The sequence below is a fragment of the Cyclopterus lumpus genome, chromosome 4 (genome assembly GCF_009769545.1).
Source record: "Cyclopterus lumpus isolate fCycLum1 chromosome 4, fCycLum1.pri, whole genome shotgun sequence".
In the NCBI taxonomy this organism is placed as follows: Eukaryota; Metazoa; Chordata; class Actinopteri; order Perciformes; family Cyclopteridae; genus Cyclopterus; species Cyclopterus lumpus.
In genome coordinates this window covers 6,877,258-6,899,775 of record NC_046969.1, presented here as the reverse complement: position 1 = coordinate 6,899,775, position 22,518 = coordinate 6,877,258, and the positions used below count along the sequence as shown (strand labels likewise).

At 43.0% G+C, this 22,518-nt stretch overlaps 1 protein-coding gene across 5 annotated transcripts in view; it reads right to left on the bottom strand.

The window, feature by feature from the left end:
- Window positions 1–133: 133 nt before the first annotated feature.
- The window catches only part of LOC117729915 (carboxyl-terminal PDZ ligand of neuronal nitric oxide synthase protein-like), a 127,155-nt gene continuing 104,770 nt past the window's right edge, over window positions 134–22,518 (bottom strand). For 2 of the 5 annotated variants that reach the window (XM_034531314.1, XM_034531316.1), the window contains exons 11-13: window positions 9,756–9,952; window positions 9,504–9,628; window positions 5,752–7,902 (exon numbers count right to left, since the gene is read on the bottom strand). In XM_034531314.1, coding sequence (XP_034387205.1) covers window positions 7,245–7,902; window positions 9,504–9,628; window positions 9,756–9,952 — 980 coding nt within the window. In that variant the 3' untranslated portion in view covers window positions 5,752–7,244. Of the gene's footprint in view, window positions 470–5,751; window positions 7,903–9,503; window positions 9,629–9,755; window positions 9,953–22,518 lie in introns of those variants that run through there. The other 3 variants (XR_004609399.1, XR_004609400.1, XM_034531315.1) reach the window with 3 other exon arrangements.

Sequence of the window (22,518 nt, the reverse complement as noted above, 5' to 3'; positions counted from 1 at the left end):
GGCGGCCGAGAGGAAGTAAAGGAAGGAACACCAGACACTTCCTCTGGAGCGCAGCCAGAGGCAAACAAAGGCAGCAGCGCACACACACATATACGACATGGAAGCATTAAAAAGCAAAAAACTAATCTCTTAAATTCATCAACTTTCCTTCCTGTTCTGTAAAGCAATACGATCAGCTCAGTATTTGTCGCAATTCATGAACATGAAGAGATGCCGAGAACATTTTCATCTTCTGGTCTTATTTTCTTAATCCGGACACCAAATGATCTGTTATACGATACAATAAACTCCTGCCAACCATATCAAAATATGTTGTCTTAATATGGCAGCGAGTTCACCGTGTGCTTTGTTCCCACAATTATGTTCATAGTTCATACAAATGTAATTGATTTTCCGGGCTTTGGTAGAACACATGATTGTTGTTGTCAGCTATCAGCGGCAGCTTTGATGACTGGATTGTGGTTTTAGTCTGTGGATTAGGGTGAACACACACACACACACACACACACACACACAGAGAGAAAGGGAGGGTGATGATGTAAACCAAAGTATATTCACTAAACAACTCAATATATCTCAAATGACTAAATATAATGAATATTATTAGAATATATCTAGATATACCATACAGATACATCTAGACATTGACAGCATAAATGCTGTTAACTCTGAAACACACAGATTCATCCTAGTATTTATGAAACATAATGGGAAACATTTTGCTTACACAAAGTTGTTTGACTGGACACACTACAGTTCCCTAACAGTCATAACTTGGACATCCTTGATGGGACAAAATCAAAAACATGTATACTTCCTCTGATCTTCACCCCAAAATCTAAATCATGTAGAATTCCTCTGATCTTTAGTGCTATTTATCCATCTAGATTGTTTTGGTGAGAGATACCATGTAAGGGACCCGATTCTGTAAACTGTACGAGCTTGAAGCGAGGAGTTGCTTCACATTCAGGAAAGACTTTTCTCTCCGTGAGTCTAAAGGTTATCTGCCCAGCGAGAAGGACGCTTTCTCCTTTAAATCTTTGACTTCCTTCGTCCGTCTCTTCCTCCACTTCCTCATCTGTATTTACAGTCACAAGCAAGTACCATCGGGTTGACATCACCTCCTCATCTGGCGCTTCACCTCGGCGAGCAGACGCCCTCCGACTCTGTCTGGGCGGCAGGAAGCACGTGGGCAGAGAGAGGTGTCTCATAGAGGCACGTATTAAATATACATTGCACACACTCAATATGAGGCCCCATTTCTTACGGACACAAAGACCGGCGAATTATTCATGTTCACGCTGCTCTGAAAGCGGCTCATCCAAGAGCGGTGCTAATTTGGCTTTCAGATCAGCTCTCCGCCAGGTACTCGTGTAAATACCCCGCTAGAGAGCTGCGCTCACTAAACACGGGGCTACTTGTGCTTCCTAGAGTCTTCAAAATTAGGATGGGAGCCAGAGCCTTCAGTTATCAAGCTCCTCTTTTATGGAACCAGCTTCCACTTTCAGTCCGGGAGGCAGACACAGTCACCTCATTTAAGAATAGACTTAAGACTTTCCTCTCTAATAGTGCTTATAGTTAGGGATAAATCAGGTTTGCCCTGGTCCAGCCCCTAGATATGCTGCTATAGGCTTATAGGCTGCTGGGGGATATTTTAGGATACACTGAGCACCTATCTCCTCTTCTCTCTCCTTATGGATGAATTTACATCTCTCCATTGCACCTTACTAACTCTGTTTCCTCCCCGGAGTCTTTGTGACTTCATGTCTCGTAGGGTCGGACCTGGCTGTGTCTGAAGCTGGTCCTGGGTCCTTGCCCCTGCTTCCTACATCCAGCCTCTGGCTTAGACCTGGCCTCCTTCCCAATGGCCCTGCCTCCTTCTCTGTGCCTCCTGCCTCAAAGGCCGACCTCATTGGTCCGGCCTCTTTCACGATGCCTCCTGCCTCTGTGGCCCTGCCTCCTGCCATGGCCCTGCTGATGCCCCTCCTCTCTTTCTCCTTCTGTTTACATGGCCCGTGGTTATCTGGATCGTGGTCCATGCCTACTACTCATTATTCATAATTTCTGTCATATTCATTGAATGTGTTGTAACTCTGTAATTCTGTACACATGACATCTATTGCTTCGGTCCATTGCTCTCCTGAAGGTTTCTTCCCTTTTTTCCCCGTGAAAGTTTTTTTTCTATTTTTTGGGAGTTTTTCCTGATCCGATGTGAGGTCAAAGGTCAGGGATGTCGTATGTGTACAGATTGTAAAGCCCTCTGAGGCAAATTTGTGATTTTGGGCTGTACAAAATAAACTGAATTGAATTACAAATGTGCAGTGTTTAAAAATTGCATATAAACACAGGGATAAAAAAAAAAATGAAATCATGTGGATAAAAGATGTGATGCATGAAGATGAGTCGATGATTGTTTTATAAATCACATAGAAGGCCTCTGAATCAAATCTCAACCCTACACTCTAGTAGTGACATTTAACCACTAATCTGAAAGGTCTGTTCTGCCCAATCTACAACATCTATAAACTGTGAAAAATGTACATCTAAAAAAATGCAAAACTCTAAAAAAAAAAAAAAGGATATTTAAAAAGCTCAGGATGCACCCGTGCGTCTTTACGGCACTCACAGATCAATATTTCTTTTAATTGTGTGCTCACTAAGTGAAGCTTTCACTAGAGATTTACAGAAGCTCTATAACGACGTCTTTAAACTGCGTATCTTGCTTAAAGACGAACTTTACAGATTATACACCTGAAGTTCAGTTTACTCGGCCCAATATTCAGAAAACCTCTGGATATTTAAACTTTGAGTTCCAAAGTGGAGTCAAGAACGCCGATGATGTCATCGGGGTTATGTTGGTTTTGTCCAATGAAAGATGCTATTGCATGATGGGAAATAAAGGATCCCGTGTGCTTGGAGCTCCACTCCCGACATTTCGTCCTCTGGTGCTTTGATTTGGATCCTCCTTTGTACATTTTATGAATCTTGCGAGTCTCTCAACCGTGTGGACGTCATTAGTAAATCCTTTGAAAACTTCTTGCCTGCTCAAGAATCTTTGGGTAAGTGTCCAAAGAAAAATGTGATACAGAAAGTTGTCAATATATAAACAATATTATGCTGCATGCAGCCTCCTAACTGTGCCCCCTCGCTTGGTGACTTATTATGCAAAGAAGCCTGGATTCCTTTGTAAAGAATGAATAAATCATGTTTGAATTATTTAACAGTGACAAGACCTGTGTGTCTTAGCTGATTGGCTGTTTACACCACGGATGTGGAAGTCGGGTAAATAAAACAGCCTCATCACGCAGTCGTCTCCACTCTTGGATTCTTCCCCCGTCTCATTCAACAAACACGAGGCCGGCGACACACGGCGCTTGCCGAGAGGAAGACCCGGATCTCCATGAATAAGGACAAACGCGGATGAATTAAACATCACGGCAGCTTCCAGGCTTGAATCCTCGCCGTTTAGGTCCTCTAAAAACAGCCGATCCATCAAAACAAGAGAGGCAGGAGATAACTGACGAGGTCACCAGCTCCGTCAAAACAGGAAGTGGACTGGTGGGGCTGAGTGGGAGGCTGGCTGCTGTCGACGCAGGAACGAGACCGAGGGAAACGCACCGAAGACAGGATATGCCAAGAATAAATGAAGCAAACACGTGACGTTAATCTTTAAAAAGACACAACACAAAAACACGATTAGGTCTATTTTTTGTTGTTTTGTTTTAAATGATTACAGTCATTACAGGAGTTATTACATGCCCACTTAAAAAAAGAAGGTACATTAGGAAAAAGAAAAAAAAGAAGAAAAACAATTATTGATTCGCTTTGATTTCTGTAGCATATTTGCATCATGGATAACAACTTAAAGATTGAATTTTGCAGCACTTTTAGAGTATAAATGGATACAAAGTATCGGCCTTCATGTGCAGTGTTTAACTTCCTTCATTCATCACAATCATGTCGACTGGCTTCACAGAGACCAACAAAAAAACAGACAGCGTTTTCTTTTCTTCTTTTATCAAATTAATTGATGCGACTAAATAACGCAGATTGCCATAACTACATTCTAGGGCTGAATATCAAAATAAATCACTTTCCTTCATTTGTTAGAGCAAGACACAATTTGCATATTCACAGAGATTGTAAAAAAGAAAAACTGAGCGATAAGAATATTTCCATAAAATGTACACCACTGTTCCTTCATCAGTTAAAAATACAATAAAAATCTACTTTAGTGGTTTTAAAGGATGCATGATAACTGGATAGCGCTGCTCTATTTGTTTATTTTCCTTACACAAAGAAACCGTCCATCTCATCTTATTATGCTTTCAAATATAAGCAGCTGTCGTGTGTGTGTGTGTGTGTTCATCCAGGTGCGGAGCAATTATCCGAATGACCTCAGTGTCACTGAAAACATATCTAAAATTTAAACGGCAGATTACAACATAAAAGCCTTTTCATTTTAGGGCCATGAAAACAGATTTAGTGTGATGGGGTCCAACATGAACCGAACATTTCTGCCAGAGTTTCAACTCTTTCCAACGAGAGAATCCTGTTTTTGTTTCTCACCTCTTTGAAGTCAAAAGTGACATCAAGGTGATGTTGTGTATTTCGCTTATTACACGCTTCAATTAGTAAAAACACAAAACACAACTGAGGCATCGAAACACTTTTGCAAAATACACTTAAAAAGGTCAGTTGGCCCGATACCTCAGGATATTCCCACGTCGGTCTCATCCCGCAATGCGAACGCTCTCGTTTTGGAGAGATCGGCCACTCCAACACAGTGGAGATATGAGCAGCATGTGTTTCCACAAAAGGCCACTCGGTGCAACCCACAGAGTGGACTGCACTGAAATGAAATCATGAAACTTCGACTTGAAGACAGAAACACAGGAAAACTGTCCGCAACGCAAAGCTCGGAGGATTGACTCGGTGCGACAATTTGGGGAAATCCTCTTTTGGTCATTTGCCAGCTGTTTTTTGCTTCTGCTTTTAAATAAATGGGGACATTTACAGTGTGTAATAATAAGTCATTGGGACAGGAGACTGAGAGAGACAAAGCTTCCTTTCTCTCAGAGTCCCGCTCCACATTCCTCTCATTCAACTACAACTGGCTCTGTGTGTCCGTCTCGGTGTCTGCTGCGAACTTCTTGCCCTTCTTTTCTTTCTTTTTTTTTTGGGTCAGGAAATCCCTGCAAAGGGCACAGCGGCTACTTATAGAGGCCACTTGAGGATCTCTTTCAGTAAAGCGGGCTATTTTTAGGGTCTGGATTTGGGCATCCGTTCGCTTGCTCTCCAGATGTGTCAGATGCTCAGATAACGGTGGAATAAAAAGACCCATTTCCAATCGGATTGTGCAAAAAAAAATAACACACAACAACCATTGCATCCTGATCCTTCAGGGGCACATTGACAAAGTTGAAGCACGCGCGGCAGCTTATTTCCTGTTAATATCAGTCGGGACGTCTTAAACAAGCACGTGAATTGCTATCCAATTGTTTCAAATGCTTCGACTTTGGTTTGAACTTTTTGAGTGAAACTAAAAGAGAATGAATCACATCTACTGTATGAATTGTTGCTTCTTTTTTCACAGAGTAACAAGAAGACAAAAACAAACACGTTCGGACTGAGCTGCTAATTCATGTCTTTGGTCTGTCACTTACTGATCTGCTGGAATAAAATACACCTCTTTCATCTCTCTCTGTTGACAGCTCATTATCTTCTTGGTGTTTTGGCCCAACAAAAACACTTTTCACCAGCCCGCCCCCAAAACATCCCACCCCTCCACCCCTCCATCCTTTCATCCCGACTCGCCGTCAGGTTTTTTGGGGGTTTATCCAGCTCAGAAAACACTTTTTGTCAGCAGAATGTACGACTGGAAGCCATTCTCATCTTGATTCAGAGACACACACATATAAATATGTTTTCTTTCTACTAAAGACTGAAGACGAGACAATTTGTACTGTTTTACACACTCTCTCTAGGGTCAATATGTGTGATTATGATATATCTACGGCAAAAAGAAAAGCATCTTTTTAGAATTAGCATCTGTATGTCACGGCACTCTGTTTCTTGCTGCCGGAGCTTTAAAAAGGTCACCTTCAGGGTCACGGTCCATGCCGAAGGCCTGTGCAGCATGGGACAAGGACCAAAAAGGGGTCAGATATGATTGAATATGAATGAAGCTACGGGGTCAAAAGGCTTCCAGTCCTGACAAACTCTTCGGAGTATTTTTGTGATGACTGAACCGAAAGTGAACTCCCCCAAAAAGCCCAGTCCCCCTCCAACACATCCGCATTCCTTCTGCCTCTCGTTCCCTTCGATTCAACAAAATGTCCATCCTGGAAAATAACTGGAATACTAAACGGTGGGGAATTCTGCAAAGACGTAGTATTCTAATTATATCACATGCCAATTACATTTCTATTCAACACATATTAGTTGCGGTTTGTAATTGGTTTCATTGTAGCAGCTTTTGTATAATATTGTGTGACAATCATGAAGCTAATATCCCTTTAAATGTCAAAAAAGGTTCTTGAAATGAATGCCATAATATTATAATAACTTATTACTATATAAATAATAGAACAACTCGTACATTTTTTAAAAGATAATTCTAATGTTTTACTTTTTTAAGATTAAAGATTTTTTACGATCGTCCGTTATTCGTTTAACTGGATTTAATAGTTTTGCCCATTTAAAGGGATATTTCATTGCATTGATTATATTCATTATTACATTATCGGGTATATTGCATTCCTAAAGCAGACAGGATAAATAGACTGATGAGAACAGTATATTCCTCAATAGCCATGTTTGGTTGTATGGTTGAAATGTTAATATTGTAATTCTCACAATGTTAATATTGTAATTCTCACAATGTTAATATTGTAATTCTCACTGCACCATAGTGAACCCTCACCTCCAACACATTTTCTCTCTCGCTACTTATTCACCCTCTGGTGCTGGTCATCAGGGAGAAGCCGCTCGTGTCTCTCAGCCACGTTGTCCATCAAACTCATCCACACATCTGAAAAGATGGTTACAAAGTTAAAACGCAACAGATCCGGGGAGCCCTCGTTCCCTTTTCTTAAAGTGTACCCTTGAGCAGGGAGAGTTACATATTTAAAAGAGTGGCAACTTATTATCAGTCCGTTTGAATTACCCCTTGAGCCGCTCCAGTTGAAATTAAGAGCGAAAGCTCCAAACCTTTTGAGACTTGCTGGACCCGGTTTCTGTCGTTACTCAAAGACCAGCAGGTCCGGGTGGGGCTCTGAGTCAGCAGTGCTCCCTCCTTTACGGCAGGGGCCGCCGTTCCCCAGCAGCGACTCCTCGCCCAGGCTGATGCGGCAGGACGTTTTCGCCGAGCGGGGGGTGGAGGCCAGCCGGGCGTCCGGCCCCGACGCCTTCTGCCAGATGTCGTCGGGCTTGGCTCGGGGCTCCAGGGGGGGCTCTTTGTTGATGAGGTCTGGCACAGAGAGCTGCAGCTGGGGCCGACGCTCCTCTTCGCCTCCTCCGGTGCTCCCGTTTTCCACTACATCTTCTTCGTCACCCATCACTTCAACAACTTTGCCGTTGCTTCCTGTCGTCTCCCAACAATCAGCGAATTTCTTCTCTGCTGGGCCTGGAGGCAATGTGAGCTGCCCTGAGGCCTCGTCCTCCTGCTCGCCCTGCTGCTGCTGCTGCTCCTCGCTGTTCCTCAGCTCCTGCTCGGCGATGAGGGGCGTCATGTCAGGAGCAGGAAGGAAGGAGGACGGGTCAGCTGGGTCCGGAGAGGAGACCACGGGGTCAGAGGAGATCATCATGTCCTGGGTGGTCTTCAGCGCCCGAGGGAGGCGCTTCTTCCCCGATGGGGGTGGCGGGTCCAGTCGGGGGAAGGAGTCAAAGGAGGAGAAGTGACTGGAGGAGAGGGTGAATGGGGAGGTGGAGATTGATGGGGAAAGGCGGAGAAAACAGTTAAACAGAGGTCAAAAGTAAGTACTGTTCCTACAAAGGTTCTGGGACACATGGGTTCAAATGTTGTGCGGTCCTATTGGCCTGGTTCCGTTTTGAAAAATGATAAATCTAAATTTATTCTAGGATGCCGGAAAGGAGGCTCCGATAACATGTTCAAAAACTCTGATCCGGGAGAGGCCCTGAAACTGTTTACCCTTGAGGGCAGTTGGAGGTTTCATGGATACCTTTGCCCAGCCAGCCTATATGTATTTTTTTTTTTTAACAGATTTGGAGAAGGCTTTTTTTTCGACCCCCAAGGAGCCCCCGTGTGGGGTACTGCGGGAAAATGATGGTACCGAGGTCGTTGCAACTAGCCATCCCGTCCTCGGGGTAACCAAAGTGAGAGCTGCGACTGTTTACTCGGAACAAAAAGGCAAACACACTCCCAGTGGGCGTCGGCCTCCGCCAGAGTTAGATAAGCTGAAGATAATGGATGGATGGATGATTGTTCACTGGAGCTGACGGGGATGCACTCGAAGACTATTCCTTTCAATAAGCACCGCTGTGCTATATGGGAATGTGAAGAGCACGGAAAGCCAGCTTCGTGTGTATGAACAATAGGCTGGTGTGTGTGTGCGTGCGTGTGTCTGTGTGTGTGTGTGTGTGTGTGTGTGTGTAGAGTAGAGGGTGTATCTCTCCTTCTCAGGCGATGACATACGTATCTCGATACTCAGTCCAGGATCCGCTACATCTTTTTATATATATATATATATATATATATATATATATATATATATATATATACACCTCTCCTGCTCAATGTTTAAACTTGTTTACATTTTTTCCTGTCTTTTTACATACATACTAAAATTAGTAACAGCAATTCTATGATAGTGCCGCGTGTTTTGAAGCCTGCCAAGGTCAGGCGCTGATATATATATACGATGGTCTGACGTTTCTTTCTGCATGGATAGTTCTGGGTGTCTAGCAGTGGGTAAAACGTACCTTTAGTGTGAGAGAGAGCTACTGGGAAAGATAGTTTTTTGCTTGCCATATAGATTTAGCCAAATCTCTGATAATGTCATTCACCATCCAAATACTGGAATTAATTAAACGATAAGTAATAGATGAGGTCAAGCTCAAAATCCTCCTGAACGTTGTGAGCTCCAGTCCACTGCATCGCTCGCATCCAGGTCCACTCTTATTCCATTTCAGAGGTCTCAGAGGAAACTTTGGTGAGTCATTATTCATTTAAACCACATTTCTTCCAGCTATAATATACAGTGATATACACTTCTCTCAGCACAGGTAATTCAATATTTTTGCCTACAATAAGAACATGTCCAGTGGTTATATCATTACATTACATATTCATCCTAACAATGAATGCAAAAGTGCCACAAAAGGATCCATTTAATCCGTGAGGTCAATGGGTGACCAAACTGCATCAAACCAGCCACCTTTGAGGCACAAGTTTGCAAATGTATTTGGGATGATCTTCGGTTCAGGTGAAGATTAGGTGAGGATAAGTTCTCACGGATCACGTAGAAGTACTTTGTGTGTACCTGTTCACAGTGGTCTGGGCGAGTTGGTCCATACAGCTCCACACGGCATCAACGTTCTTGTTGACCTCAGTGACCCCGATGTCTCCCAGGTGACTGGGCTCCTTTCTTCTCAGCAAGTCATTGACCTGATTGGAAAAAAGAAAGAAAGACAGAGATCTACAGCACTGATGCAACACTGAGGAAATTCAATGAACATTACAACCCACATATCAAGAGTAGAAGAAGAGAACTGAATGCTGGTGCTGTGCTAACCTTCGCACCGACTGCCTTGCCCAGATTAATGGCATTTTTAAGCCTCTGTTGGCCACCAAAGGACGTAGAGTCGACGGAGCTGGACCCCAGGTTATGATTGGCCGATGCTGGGGAGCGCCGGGTTGAGGGCTGGCCCGGCCTCGAGGTCTGAGGACTCTGCTGCTGCGCGATGGAGTTCTCAAACATACTTTGATCAACTGTGGAAAAGAAGGAGAGAGAGCAGGGGAAAGAAAAGGTCGATTAGGTGAAAGCAGAACGGGATCCAACAGAAAAGGTGCGTCTGCTTTGAAGCTGCAGACGCTTCAAGCATCAACAACACAAACAAATGTTTGCTTTGAGAATGAGATGCAAAAACTCAGATCTTGCAGGCAAAGGAAAGGAAAACTCCACCGATGATCACAGAATAATATAGACAACACAACCCACGGCATTCACAATGACACATGCACAATGAATAGAAAAGACACCTCAGGTGGATGTCAATCCACTTAAGATAGGAGATCTTACCTCTTGGAGAGAAATGTTTCTCGGAAGGCATTTAATGAGACAGAAGCATCACATTTTAGATCATTTCACCTCTAAAGATGCAGGTTATTGAGCTGTTTGACCTGATTCATGTAAGAAGACAAGTCGAGGGAGGTTGTGGCTAAAAGTCTTGATACACATATCTGAAAGGTACATTGTCTGAACTTCACTTTGCACATACACGCTTTTCACTTGCTGTACCAAGTCCAGACCAAAGCACATGAGCCCGAGGAAATGTTCTATTATGGATCAACGTGATACAGAAGGCATTTAGAGAAGCATTAAGGAGATGGAGAGAAGACCAGAGAGAAAGATGTACATTTAGTCACCAAATCAATTGCTGCAGCCGAAAGGTGCAACGGTGGATCAATTAATGAAACAACATCGTAGATTGTGTGTCTGTGTGTTGTTCTGTGATCCTGTAATGTAAATAATATTGCGTTTGCATCCCCACTGTGTCGATGCAGCTCCCCCCCTCCCCCACAAAGTACTGATGCATGTATGAAGATGGCCTTAGTGCTATTTACTCTTCTGGAAAATTGTACTGCATTTAAAAATGTAGAGGAGTGCATTGGGCGTAGGTGAGATGAGATATGATCCAGTTAGTCCATTTAGAATAATAAATCCAGAGGTTTGAGGCAAAAGCTAACTAAGCCCCCATTTTTGATAACTTATTGAAACATCGGATTAGTTATTGTGCTTGACCTTCCCAGGTGGCTAGCATGTTAGCATGTTAGCTCGCCAGCTACAGTTTTACAACTACTTTAACAACTAGCCTTGCAAACAGTCTTTACGTCCCCACTTCTGGACTCACGTGAATGAATGAATTCCCTTTCTGGTCGCTGTGGTTTGTTAAGGTTTTGCCTTTGAGACACTATTGGCACATAATTATTCTATTAAACCCAATAGTGAGTGCAACAAAAATGTTTAAATAAATATTGTATCTCATTTAATATTCCAGCGGCACCTAATTTACACGCTTTAAGTCTTCATCGTTCAATGTTCTGCCTCTCTGCCAAGGTCATTCAGGGTGTACTGACGGTACACCAAGGTCATGGACTGATCTCAGGATCAATAGTTTCACATTGCGAAAAACATCCTTATTGATCCCACCAGACAACGAGGCCACATATTCCTCCCACTTTAACTCCTAATGGAAAGGTAATGGATGGACACTGTAATGTAGTACACCCCTAGGAGGGCATTATGTGGTCTGGGACATTCTGCTACACATTTACTGTTTGGCTGCTTTTTCTCTTCACATATCATCTGGCATCCCACGCTGCTGAAAAGATGAAATTAGCTATTTTGGAAATGAGCCCAGGTGGCTCATTTACATATATCACAATTTATGACCATTTCTCTGGATGGTCTCTTAGCCAGCTTTCAAGCTCTTTCCTCTTAAGGCTTCATTGTACTCAAAACTAATCCAAATATGCTGTTTGCTCAAAGTCTGTCCAGTAAAGTGCTGCGTGCAAATGGGGTTGGGGGACGTTGAACATATGCCATTCATGAGACAAATGACAACAAGCTAATTGTACAGGAAGATGATGACACGGCTTTGGTAGCACTGGCTTTTTGCCTTCATGTAATTATGATGGGAGAGATGCAGGCGTGAAATGGAAGGTAAAAAGCGGAGGAGGGCTCATGGAACCAGTTTTTATAGTAACAAAAACAACTCCTGCTTCTCCAAGCGTAGACCGACGGTGGATAAGCACCTCTCACAACCTCACTCCAAAACAACAAAAACAACCCCTTCTTTAATCTTTGTCCTCCCAACCAGTGGAGCTGGTACTCTGGGACTCAGGCTGACGAAACAGGTGGATCGTCTTGCCTACTGGAGCATCGCAATGAAAGTGATCGTTACCCTCCCCCGCACTGCGACTTCAGCAGAGGAACTTTTCCAATGAAGACGGTTCTAAATCAAGCAATGGCGAGCGTCATTTAGCACGGTCTGTCACGCATTCCGTTCTCGGCGCAGCAATCACTGTGAATTAAATTAAGCATTAACCTGATGGAAGGTTTTTTTAAACCACTAAAACAGCGCCGTGCACTAGTTTCATCGTGTAGATACACAAAGATACACACCAGCTTGTCTCAAAAGGTTTGAGAGTGTGAACAATACCAACATGCATAATTGAAAATCAGTCATTCAGACTTTTGAGTGTGGCAGAGCGGATCATAAAACAAGAACAAAAGTCAATATTAATATAATAAATAATAATAAAGAAACGAGTAAAAAAGAAATGGTGTACTGTCAGCATCAGTCTACACTGGAGAAGGGGTTTTCACTGTCGAACATCTAGGCAAATTAGCATCATTAAAAGTACGCCAAATTAGCACTCAGTACTTCCTCTATGACCCGTGGTGACGGCTGTCACCGGGATGCAGTGAAACTGAATACAACTCATAAAAACATGATGATTGTCAAGGTCGGGAGATTAAAAAAAAAGCCTCTTTTTCATATGATTCCTAAGTGGGTTTATTAATGATCGACATTGGAAATAATGACATCTTTGAGAAGTGGGAGTCCAATTGAGTAAAGACATGTGTGTTCAGCATTGAGTTATGAATCAGAGAAGAAGCAGCTTGAGGACCTTAATTGGGGCCAAATCAGTGGACCAAACTACAATAACTGCCTTCCTGTTGTCCCCCCCCCCCCCTGCCCTTTTCACGTAATACAGTATCTTTGAACAATTCAAAAAACAATGCACTGAGACAGAGGTTAAGATTTACATCATTTTCTGAACAAAAGAATCTTTAATCAGAGTGAATGTAAAGGCCGAAGATAGAACTTCTGCACCTTGTTTACGTACTAGACCGCAACGGCAGATTACAGCGTGCGTTTTAGTGCATGTTATTTTCTGTGCTATGTTATCTGCTAATTACAAACAGGGCAAAAAGTGTTCTACAATAATTATCCTTCATTAACGCAATTTTCTTTCTCTCTGCCTTTTCTTCGGGAGCTTCCGTGGATCAACTGCATTATTTATTATTATTATATTACTGGAATTTAACCACGAGCGTGAGCGTTTGGAGGGTTAGGGTTAGGGACCCTAACCCTCCAAACGCTCACGCTCGTGGTTAAATTCCAGTAATTTAAATCGCATGTAATCAGTCACCTCAGAATGAGCCGGAGGAGAAACAAAGCAGTGGAAAGAGTGATTTTAGGGGCACACAACTAAATGGTTTGCAAAAGCAAAGAAGAGAGCTCTCACTCCCACTTATGTTCCAGCGGCCGAGCTGAAGCCACTGAAGAGATAACGCAACCTTCTGCAACACTAACCACATCGTACAACCTACCCGAGAAGGAACACTGATAATAATCCTACCGTATGATTAGAATTTGGCCAATATAAAGAAACTAAATTGGGTGTAAATGAGAATGTGAGAAACATTACATGCATTACGGGGTCGTCTCTGGAACAGGTGAACTAGTAGAGCAAAGTCAATACTCAAGCTCGAACACTAATGTCTCTCCTGGGACAGAAATATGGGATTTCAGTGCTAAGCTGGATGTCATAAACAAAAACAGAAAAAGAAGTGTCTATTTTTCACTCCAGGATCATTTTCTCTATCTTAATACGGAATAATGACGACTCGCAATGTAATTATGATTAGTTTTCATCGTGTGGAACTGGTAATGAACCAACTCGTCTCCAAACGCCCTCTCTCTCTCTGTGACTTCGGCTCGACTCTGCCAGGCAGCCAGCGTGAAGTTGTAATTAGCTCATCTCGGCTCTGGCATCGCCGATCAAAGTGCCAAACTCTGAGCTTTGTTCTTAGCCGAGGGTAACCCACTTCTGTCACTGAGACGGAGCTCACACACACACACACACACACACACACACACACACACACACACACACACACACACACACACACACACACACACACACACACACACACACACACACTCAGACTTCTTCAGTGTCATATACACATACATATACATATATATATATATACATATATATATATATATATATATATATATATATATATTCACATACATACATACATACATACATACATATACCTATATATTCATATATATATACCTATATATATATACACACCTATATATATACACCTATATATATATATACACATACACACACACACATATATATATACACATATACATATGTATGTGTATATATGTATATGTACTGTATATAAGTATACTTTATGGTTCCCAACTAGATTTTGTTGTCAGAAATGTGAAATTGACATGTTCCCTCTATAGACCAGCGTGGTTAAATATCTTGTAAACAAGCTTAGTAATGGTGTTTGATGACAATTCAAACCAGATTGCCTTTTTAGTTTTAGAGGGTATGATTTCAATTGTTCATATTTATTCTTGTCGTTATCTACCCAAGATCTTCCTCTTTGCCAGTGTTTTGTTACACTTTGTAAAGGAAAAAAAAAAAAAGATGTCTTATTAAATCTTAAGTAAAGAGGTAAAAATGAAACACCAAAGTATGGTTTACATTTTGTACTACCGTGTCATGTGTATTCATCATTTCAAGTGTTGATTTTAAAAATAAATGTTATTTTATCCTTGACATGTCCAGTCTCCAGTTTGACATGTTCAGCTCAATCTTCAAGTCAATGTGGATGACCAGCCCTAGAGGAACATCTCCAGCGCTATGGCAACCCTTACTACTGGTGATTACAATACGACACATCTCCTTGCAGCTCGTGCACTATTCCAAACAAACGTATTCAACCATGTAACGAAACAACAAACAGCCACACCATCATCTCAGAACGCCCCTGTGCATATTAAGTATTAAGTCAACTGTGATTCTGTTGCTTATCTGTCAAAGTAATAAAGAAGAAGTGAATTAATTATATTTTGGCACTACAGTTTGAAATGCTGTAATTGGTTGAGCCCTTCATGCTGACCAGAGAAGTGGAGTGAGTGATGTTCTGGTTTGAGATATGAACAGTATTAATATAAGTTAGGCCAATCACACACACACACACACACACACACACACACACACACACACACACACACACACACACACACACACACACACACACACACACACACACACACACACACACACACACACACACACACACACACACACACACACACACACACACACACACACACACTAATTCTCTACCTGAGTTCATTATAAAAGGAATGATTAAAATGGCTGGGCTCTGGTAGGGGTCTGATGAGGGACCGTATGCAGGACCGAATTAATGGAATAAGGTTCTGATTTAGTGGACTGAACTCTGACTGACACGCTGTCTGTCACATCATTACTTCATTACGGCTTTTAGTCATTTTCTACTTGGAGAGTGGGCCCCGTCTGGATTTCAGTTCCAATTTTATGGAGGATCAGATGTAACATTCATGAATTCCTGTACACAGGAAACTCTTAATATTGAAGATTTCTAGGAACCGTTTTTAAACCAGATTAAATCATAGTTTAACTCATTTAAATCATGTTGCACCAACATTTAAAATCGATTTTTAAACCTCAGTTTAGTTTTTACTCTGATTTTTAAACCTCAGTTTAGTTTTTACTCTAATTGTAAAAATTCTGTTGCATCAAAACTTTAAATATAAAATGTGATCTAGTTTTAACTTTAAAGGAAGTTAAAAAATGTTGAGATGGATTGAGCAAAGCGATCAAAGAAAGTTAAGGGTTATCTTCAAGCTGCTTAACTTCCCTCAATACAGTGGTTCAGAGGAGAAATTATTATGGAGCTTTTTTTAAATTTTTTATTACTGCGTCTGCTTTCTTTATCTTATATTATTTGGTCCATTTGCTCCAACAACATAATTTTCTCAAAAGGCGGAAACATAAGAGTTTCCCCGCCGAGCAATTCACTAACTAACTGATATTTTAGCTGGCAAACAATGTAACATTGCATCCGCCAAAGTTGGTACAGAAAATACTTCTTTTGCTTCTGAGAGGCAACAATCATCATCCACTCGGCCAAGAGTGGAGAATGTAACAGTCCGGACTTAAAAGGATGAAGGCTGCATTAATATGCGTTTGCCCTCCGATCTGCTTAGAGGGTAGTAAAAAGTACAAATCTGTCATATTTGATAAATCTAACACATGTTGAAATAAAGATGCTTGATACATTTATCTCCTGCATGATTGTCAATGTGCAGTTGTTCAGTTCCCTGTCTCCATCTTATCTACAGCATGCTTTCCAGGCTAATTCCCCCCCAAGGACGTCCTTTCACTTTTAACCTCATCTCATTAGCCACATTTGCTTCATGCTTCAGGAACCGACAGCACAGGATGAAACTCTACTCGGGCTCCTCCTGCAGAGCTGACCTCTCTGCCTCCCGTCACAGCCGACCTGCCCTCCTCTTCTACAAACAGCCGTAGACACACCATGGCCGGCGGACGTCAAATTCCATCCCCCGAAAACATCAGCCAGCATCTATCTTGCGGTGACAGGTTAAGCCCTCCCAGTCTGATCCTCAGTCTCCCGGGAAAACAGAAGCCCCAGTAACTAAACGGATTTGTCTCCTCCTTCTCCTCCTCTTCTAAAGTAACCTTTCCACTGTTGTTTCCCCCCCCATTGGGCTTGTTTTATTGGGCAGTGTTTAGACTCCATGGCACCAACAAGTGTCAAAGCCTACTAATGAAACTCTGAAACAATCCAATACGGATTACACTCTTGTCAATAGGAGGAGGTGAGTCATCCTGCCCTGACTGTTCAATAGCAAAGCAATTACAGCAGCAGACCTTTTGCCTTCAAATCATCTCGAGGCTGCAGGGTCTGCCGCACAGATCTGTGCCACGAAACGATGTTCTTTCTTGAGCCCTCTGTAGTTTGTGTTAAATGTGCTGCATTGGGTACCGGCAGCACATTGCATGCGTTAGCAGAACAGCATCACGATACGGTTTCGTGACGAGACGAAAACAGTTCCGGAACGTCGCCGGGGAAAAGTTGCGACGGCGCGAACGTCGCCCGTCTCTGCTCGACTCGGCTCGACAGTTTTGGATGTCGCGGGGGGGGGGGGGGGGGGAGTTTTCATCAATCTGTCCTGAGGAACAAATTGACACGCTTTCATACAGAGGAAAAACTAATTCACAATATAACACTAACGGGTTTCCCCGTTATCCGGTGGGGATCTGGTGATGTAGTTCCAAAACCTTTTATTGGCATACAAGCACAGCTGATTGACGGCTCCTCGCCTCTCAGTCCCTACTGCTCTTTATTGGGGAGAGACACAGACAGAGACCCAGCTGAGGCTGATTAAACATCATTCCGGCACTGTTCCCTGAACCACCTCCCCGCTCCTCCCACTCTGCAGCTGCCACAGACACTTCCTCTGTTTCGAAAAGAAAACAAACAGATTCAGTTTGGATGTTATTCCCCACAAACTCTGAAAGAGCAGCCAGAGGGATGCTGGAACCTGACGAATGTGTCAATGTGTTCAGCAGTCAGAGTGGATTGGAAGTTTACATTTGCAAAACGTTGTGAACCCGGAGATATTTCAGAGGACACCCGCTGGTGGCACTAGATACAAAGGCAGGGGATGAAACCATTCACCCTCTGGGCATTATGGATATAATTAGAAAATTGAACGGTAATCCATCCAATAGTTGTTGAGTTTGAGTTTCTGACACTGAGTGATATTCTGTCTGAATCCTAAATCATAAAAGTGTTGGCACAAGCGCATCAACAGTAATGGCAGCTCCATTGACAGTCTTTTAAGACTGACTTTCTTTTCAAGTGATTTCAAAATAAAAGCACATGGGTCGAAAAACCATCGTTAAAGAAACTTCTCTCTGCCTACAGCGGCCTCATCAGACCACAATGCATTGCAGCCGCAGCACACGTCATGCACTAATTAAAGGGAACACATGTGAGCTTTATCTCGGCTGGGAAAGCTCTGGCTCTCTTGAACTTCCACGTGCATGTCAAAGCCCACAACCACATGGGAGGAGTTCACTCCACTGGCTGGAACTACTTCACACACACATCCTGGGAAATTACTGAGCAAACGACAGAAGGAGCAGTGCATTACAAAACCTTATCGGAAAATTATGAAATACATCAAACATCACAACTGAGCTACAAGTCTTTGTCAGTCATTTAAAAAAAAACTTAAAAAACTGCATCCTTGCAGCTTGTAAATCAGACGTGTTTGGGATGCCTTCAGTCTCTTTTCTCTCAAAGTCATCAGATCAATAATTCATTCACCCATTTGCCAAATCGCTGTCTGTCTGACCCCAAGGCTCCCTAGGGAGCGAGCGTCTGAGAAACAGAAGTGCATGTAGCCCTAAATGAAGCTGTAAGGGAGCCGAGGCGGCAGGAAAACAATGTGTTCGTCATCCCGGACATTGTGTCACTCTCTCCTCTCTTCGGATTCTCTTCGTGTCTGTCTGTGTGCTTTTTGGTGTCGTACTTGATTCTGGATTTTAGGATCAGACCTTTTAGTTGAATTAAGCAAAGGGGCCTGAACCCGCTGGCCGGTTTGGGCCCATCTGTGTGCAGTTTTCATCTTCTCATCACGTTAGCGTGGGTATCTTCGGGTCGTCCGTTTTCCTCCAACGTTGACCTGCTCGTTAGGTAAATTCTAACATTTCCCGCAGAAGAATGTGAGCGTGAACGACCGTCGGCCTCCACAAGTCAGCCCTGTGATTGTTTGGCTACCCGTCTGCTGGGATTGAGCCTGTGAAGGATTAGCAGTCACAGATAATGGAGTGATGGATGGATTTCAAAACCGTGGCCAGTTATCGGCTTCCTCCTCTCTCGTTCAGTGATTTTGGAGCGCTGCTGCCGGGGATTTGCTCCCATTCAGCCACAAGAGGTTGGCCATCGCCATCGATGACACGGTCCGGCTCATAGTCAGCATTGTGGTACATCCCAAAGATGTTGGATGGGGTTGAAGTCTTTATGGAGCTTGCATTGTTCAGTGTTGAAAGACAGTACACAAAAGGACACGTGTATGTGTCCACATGGGCATGAAGCAGCGAGGCTGTCAATCAAAGGCATGAAAGGCCTCATAAGTGGGACAAACCTTTTGTTTTTCCCCGTGTTCAACACTATCTGTCGATCTGAGCTTGTTTCTAAAGAAGCCAAGTAAACACGGGGAGCTTCAACGTGTCTTATTCCGAGTCCTAATAGGACACTTCAAACACGAGGCAAGTTGAAGTATTACTGACGAAGAGCCGACTGTGATCAAAGACTCGTCTCTCGTCTTTCCCCTTCAGTTCTTGCTCGCCTCAGTGGGAGTTGTTCTCTTTAAGGTCGATACTGACATTCACCTCTATTTTAAACTAAACGCTTGTACGCTGTCAACTTAATTTTGTCGACTGGATAAGATGTACAAAGAAACACAAAGGAAGCTGCGTAAAAAGAGAAGAAATGGGCATAAGAGACGGGGCCGACAGACAGATGTTAGGAGGCGGGCCTCCAGCTGCACTGCGATTCAAGACCACTTTGCTCCTTTAGACCTTCACATCTGGAGCTCCACATGTTTCGGATTATGTACAACGGCGAGTTGCCGCTCAGCACGGCCTCGAGCTCCGCACCACGGGAACATCAAAGCAGAAATCTGGTCGGAACGCACGGGACGCTTTTATCAAGTCCCCGCGGCCTCCAAATGTGTGTGTTTGTGTGACTGTTGAGGCAAATGCAAGAAAGAAGTGCCTCCAGGAAAAAGTCCAATCTAACTCTGCAGTGGCAGCCAAATGGTTAGAAATGGGAGCGGAAGGTCGCCGGTTCAAAACCAACGAGCTAATGGGAATAAGCGGTCAGGGATTGTGACTGTAACGCTGTAGAGGGCAGCAGCCAGTACACAATGGCAGACTATGAGCACACAAAGTGAACATGGGCTGCAACTAAGGATTACTTTCATTAGCGACTCATCTGTCAATTAAACTATTCATCATTCCAGTCTATGACGTGTCCAAAAGGTACAAAAAAAAAAAAGTGTCCAAATGTCCAAAATATATTCAATTTAAAATGAACAGAGAAAACCCAGCGAATGTTGATAAATGACAAAAATAATTCTTTGATGATCAAAATTGTACATTTTTTGGTTTCAGCCCTAAAAGACACTGAAAGCTGACGAATGCAGGTTCGGTCAGGGATGCGCTAGACGAGGCCGAAGCACACATTTACGGGAATATAGGCGTCATAAGATTGTTGAGTCCTCAGCGGGACTCTTGGCTGTTTGGCGGACTCCTGCTCAGACTCTGAGCATCGATGCCGAGGTGAGAGGATTAATAGCTCGGCTCCTTTATTCCCTCCCCTCTTCTGGTGCAGACATGGCCATTAATTTTAAGCACTGCGATGGTCTGTTTGTGAGTGTTAGTTTAGACGTGACCCAGTGCCGCCTCACGTCTCTGCCAGCAGCACTTCACATTAACAAACATTAAGCTCCTCGCGGGCACAGGCCACAATTAGTTAATACGCTGGAGCTGTTTGTGGATGTGTGGTGCGAGTTGCGGCAGATTTGGTACATTGTAGTTGGAAAGAACCCTGTGTGGACACTAAAAACAAGGCAGCGCCGTGCGATAGCTGAACATCTTACTCTAAAGCCGTGGGCATTAATCTGCTGCTCTCACTCTTCTGGTTTAAGGCTTTCCACCAGCTGCAGGGGATTCAGACACATTAGCATGCGTGATTTCCTGTTCCTCACCGAGACCCGAGACCTGGCTTGAACCTGCGGAGCTCTGTGCATCTTTACAGAAAATACTTTTATAGACCTCCATCCCCGTTTTGGGTTGGTTTTAGTTTGGCCCTGTCTAATTTGTAATTTATTTTGACTTTATTCATCATTTATTTCATGTGTGGTAGCATTTTGTAACTGTGTTTTAAATTTTTATAACGATATAAATAAGACTTTAATTACTTACTTATTTTAGGCCTTTGTATCTGAGACAAAACTAATGTGTCAAGTGTTACGGTTACACTTTTATTCCTTTAAAATCTCTGCATGAGTTTTTCGGCCATTGTGCTGGAGCAGAGAACCCCCCCAAAATAAAATAATAATAAAAAGGTGTTACTTTTACTCCTTAAAGACCGAACAGAACACGTCATAACCAACTCGGCGTCGGTATGTCGGCCGGCGGCCGGCTGGCTCCCTGCAGTTGACAGACCGAGCTTGTAAAGACGTGTATTGATCGGCGCTGCTCCCGAGCTGTCGCAGTCATTAACCCCGGTCTCAACAACACATGTCCGTGACGGGGGAATCGATACAAAGTCACCAAAGGCTGCTCTGATTGGATGGGCTGGTTGGCAACGTGGTTCTCAGATCGGACAATGAATGAATGAATGAATGCCGAGCGGAGGGAGGAAACCGCGGAGAGCGACAAACTGAGACGCAGATAAAGACCGAGATCAGCACTTTGAAGAATAGAGAGGGGAATTGAATTGTTTAAAAGATCTTTTTCAGGAGCAAATATGTCGCGATGTTTGTGCCGTGAGGGACGCAGCGATTCCACAGTGGTGCCTCCGCCAATCCTACGTTGGATGAATCTATCTTTTGGTTTCAGGATGTTAAGTTCAATAAAAAAAAAAATATCAATAGCGTGCGTTTGATCTTTGTCTTTGTTATTTTATTTTTTAAAGTTTGATCTTTGATAGAGTAATGTGGGTTTCTTAACCCAATTAAATTGAAATTGATGTTTGAGATTGATAGATTGATAATAACATACATTTGCTGACATATTTTCTTAATTTATATAAATGCATGTACAATAGTGTTCCCCATCTAGCCAAAATATATAGGTAGTGTATCTTTCTTGCAGTATGAACATAAAACTACAGGAACACACACACACACACACACACACACACACACACACACAAACTGTATCCTGTGAATTCATTGGAGGCCAAATCAATAACCAGTTAAAGATGTAGGAATGAGTTCAAACTTCCAAACTTTCCAGAACCTGCCACACACATAACTTTCAAAGAGAAACCGTTCTCCCCTCTGCTTCTGATCTCACTACTAGCCCCTGAACGCTGTCTCCACACAGCGGTTGCAGACCACCAGCGTCTCCCATCAAGATTAAAGAGCAGTGGGTTGTCATTTTTCTTTTTTTATTTCCAGCAACCGCACAGCATGAATCGCTGATAGATAAATCAGCAACGAGAGAGCGTTTACAGTACGTCTGGCATTTTGGAGAAGTCTGAGGAAGAGCTGGCTTCTGGAGATGACAGGAGAATAAGGTCAAACACATGTGAGAGAAATATAGATGATATGAAAAGGAGTATTCACACCAAC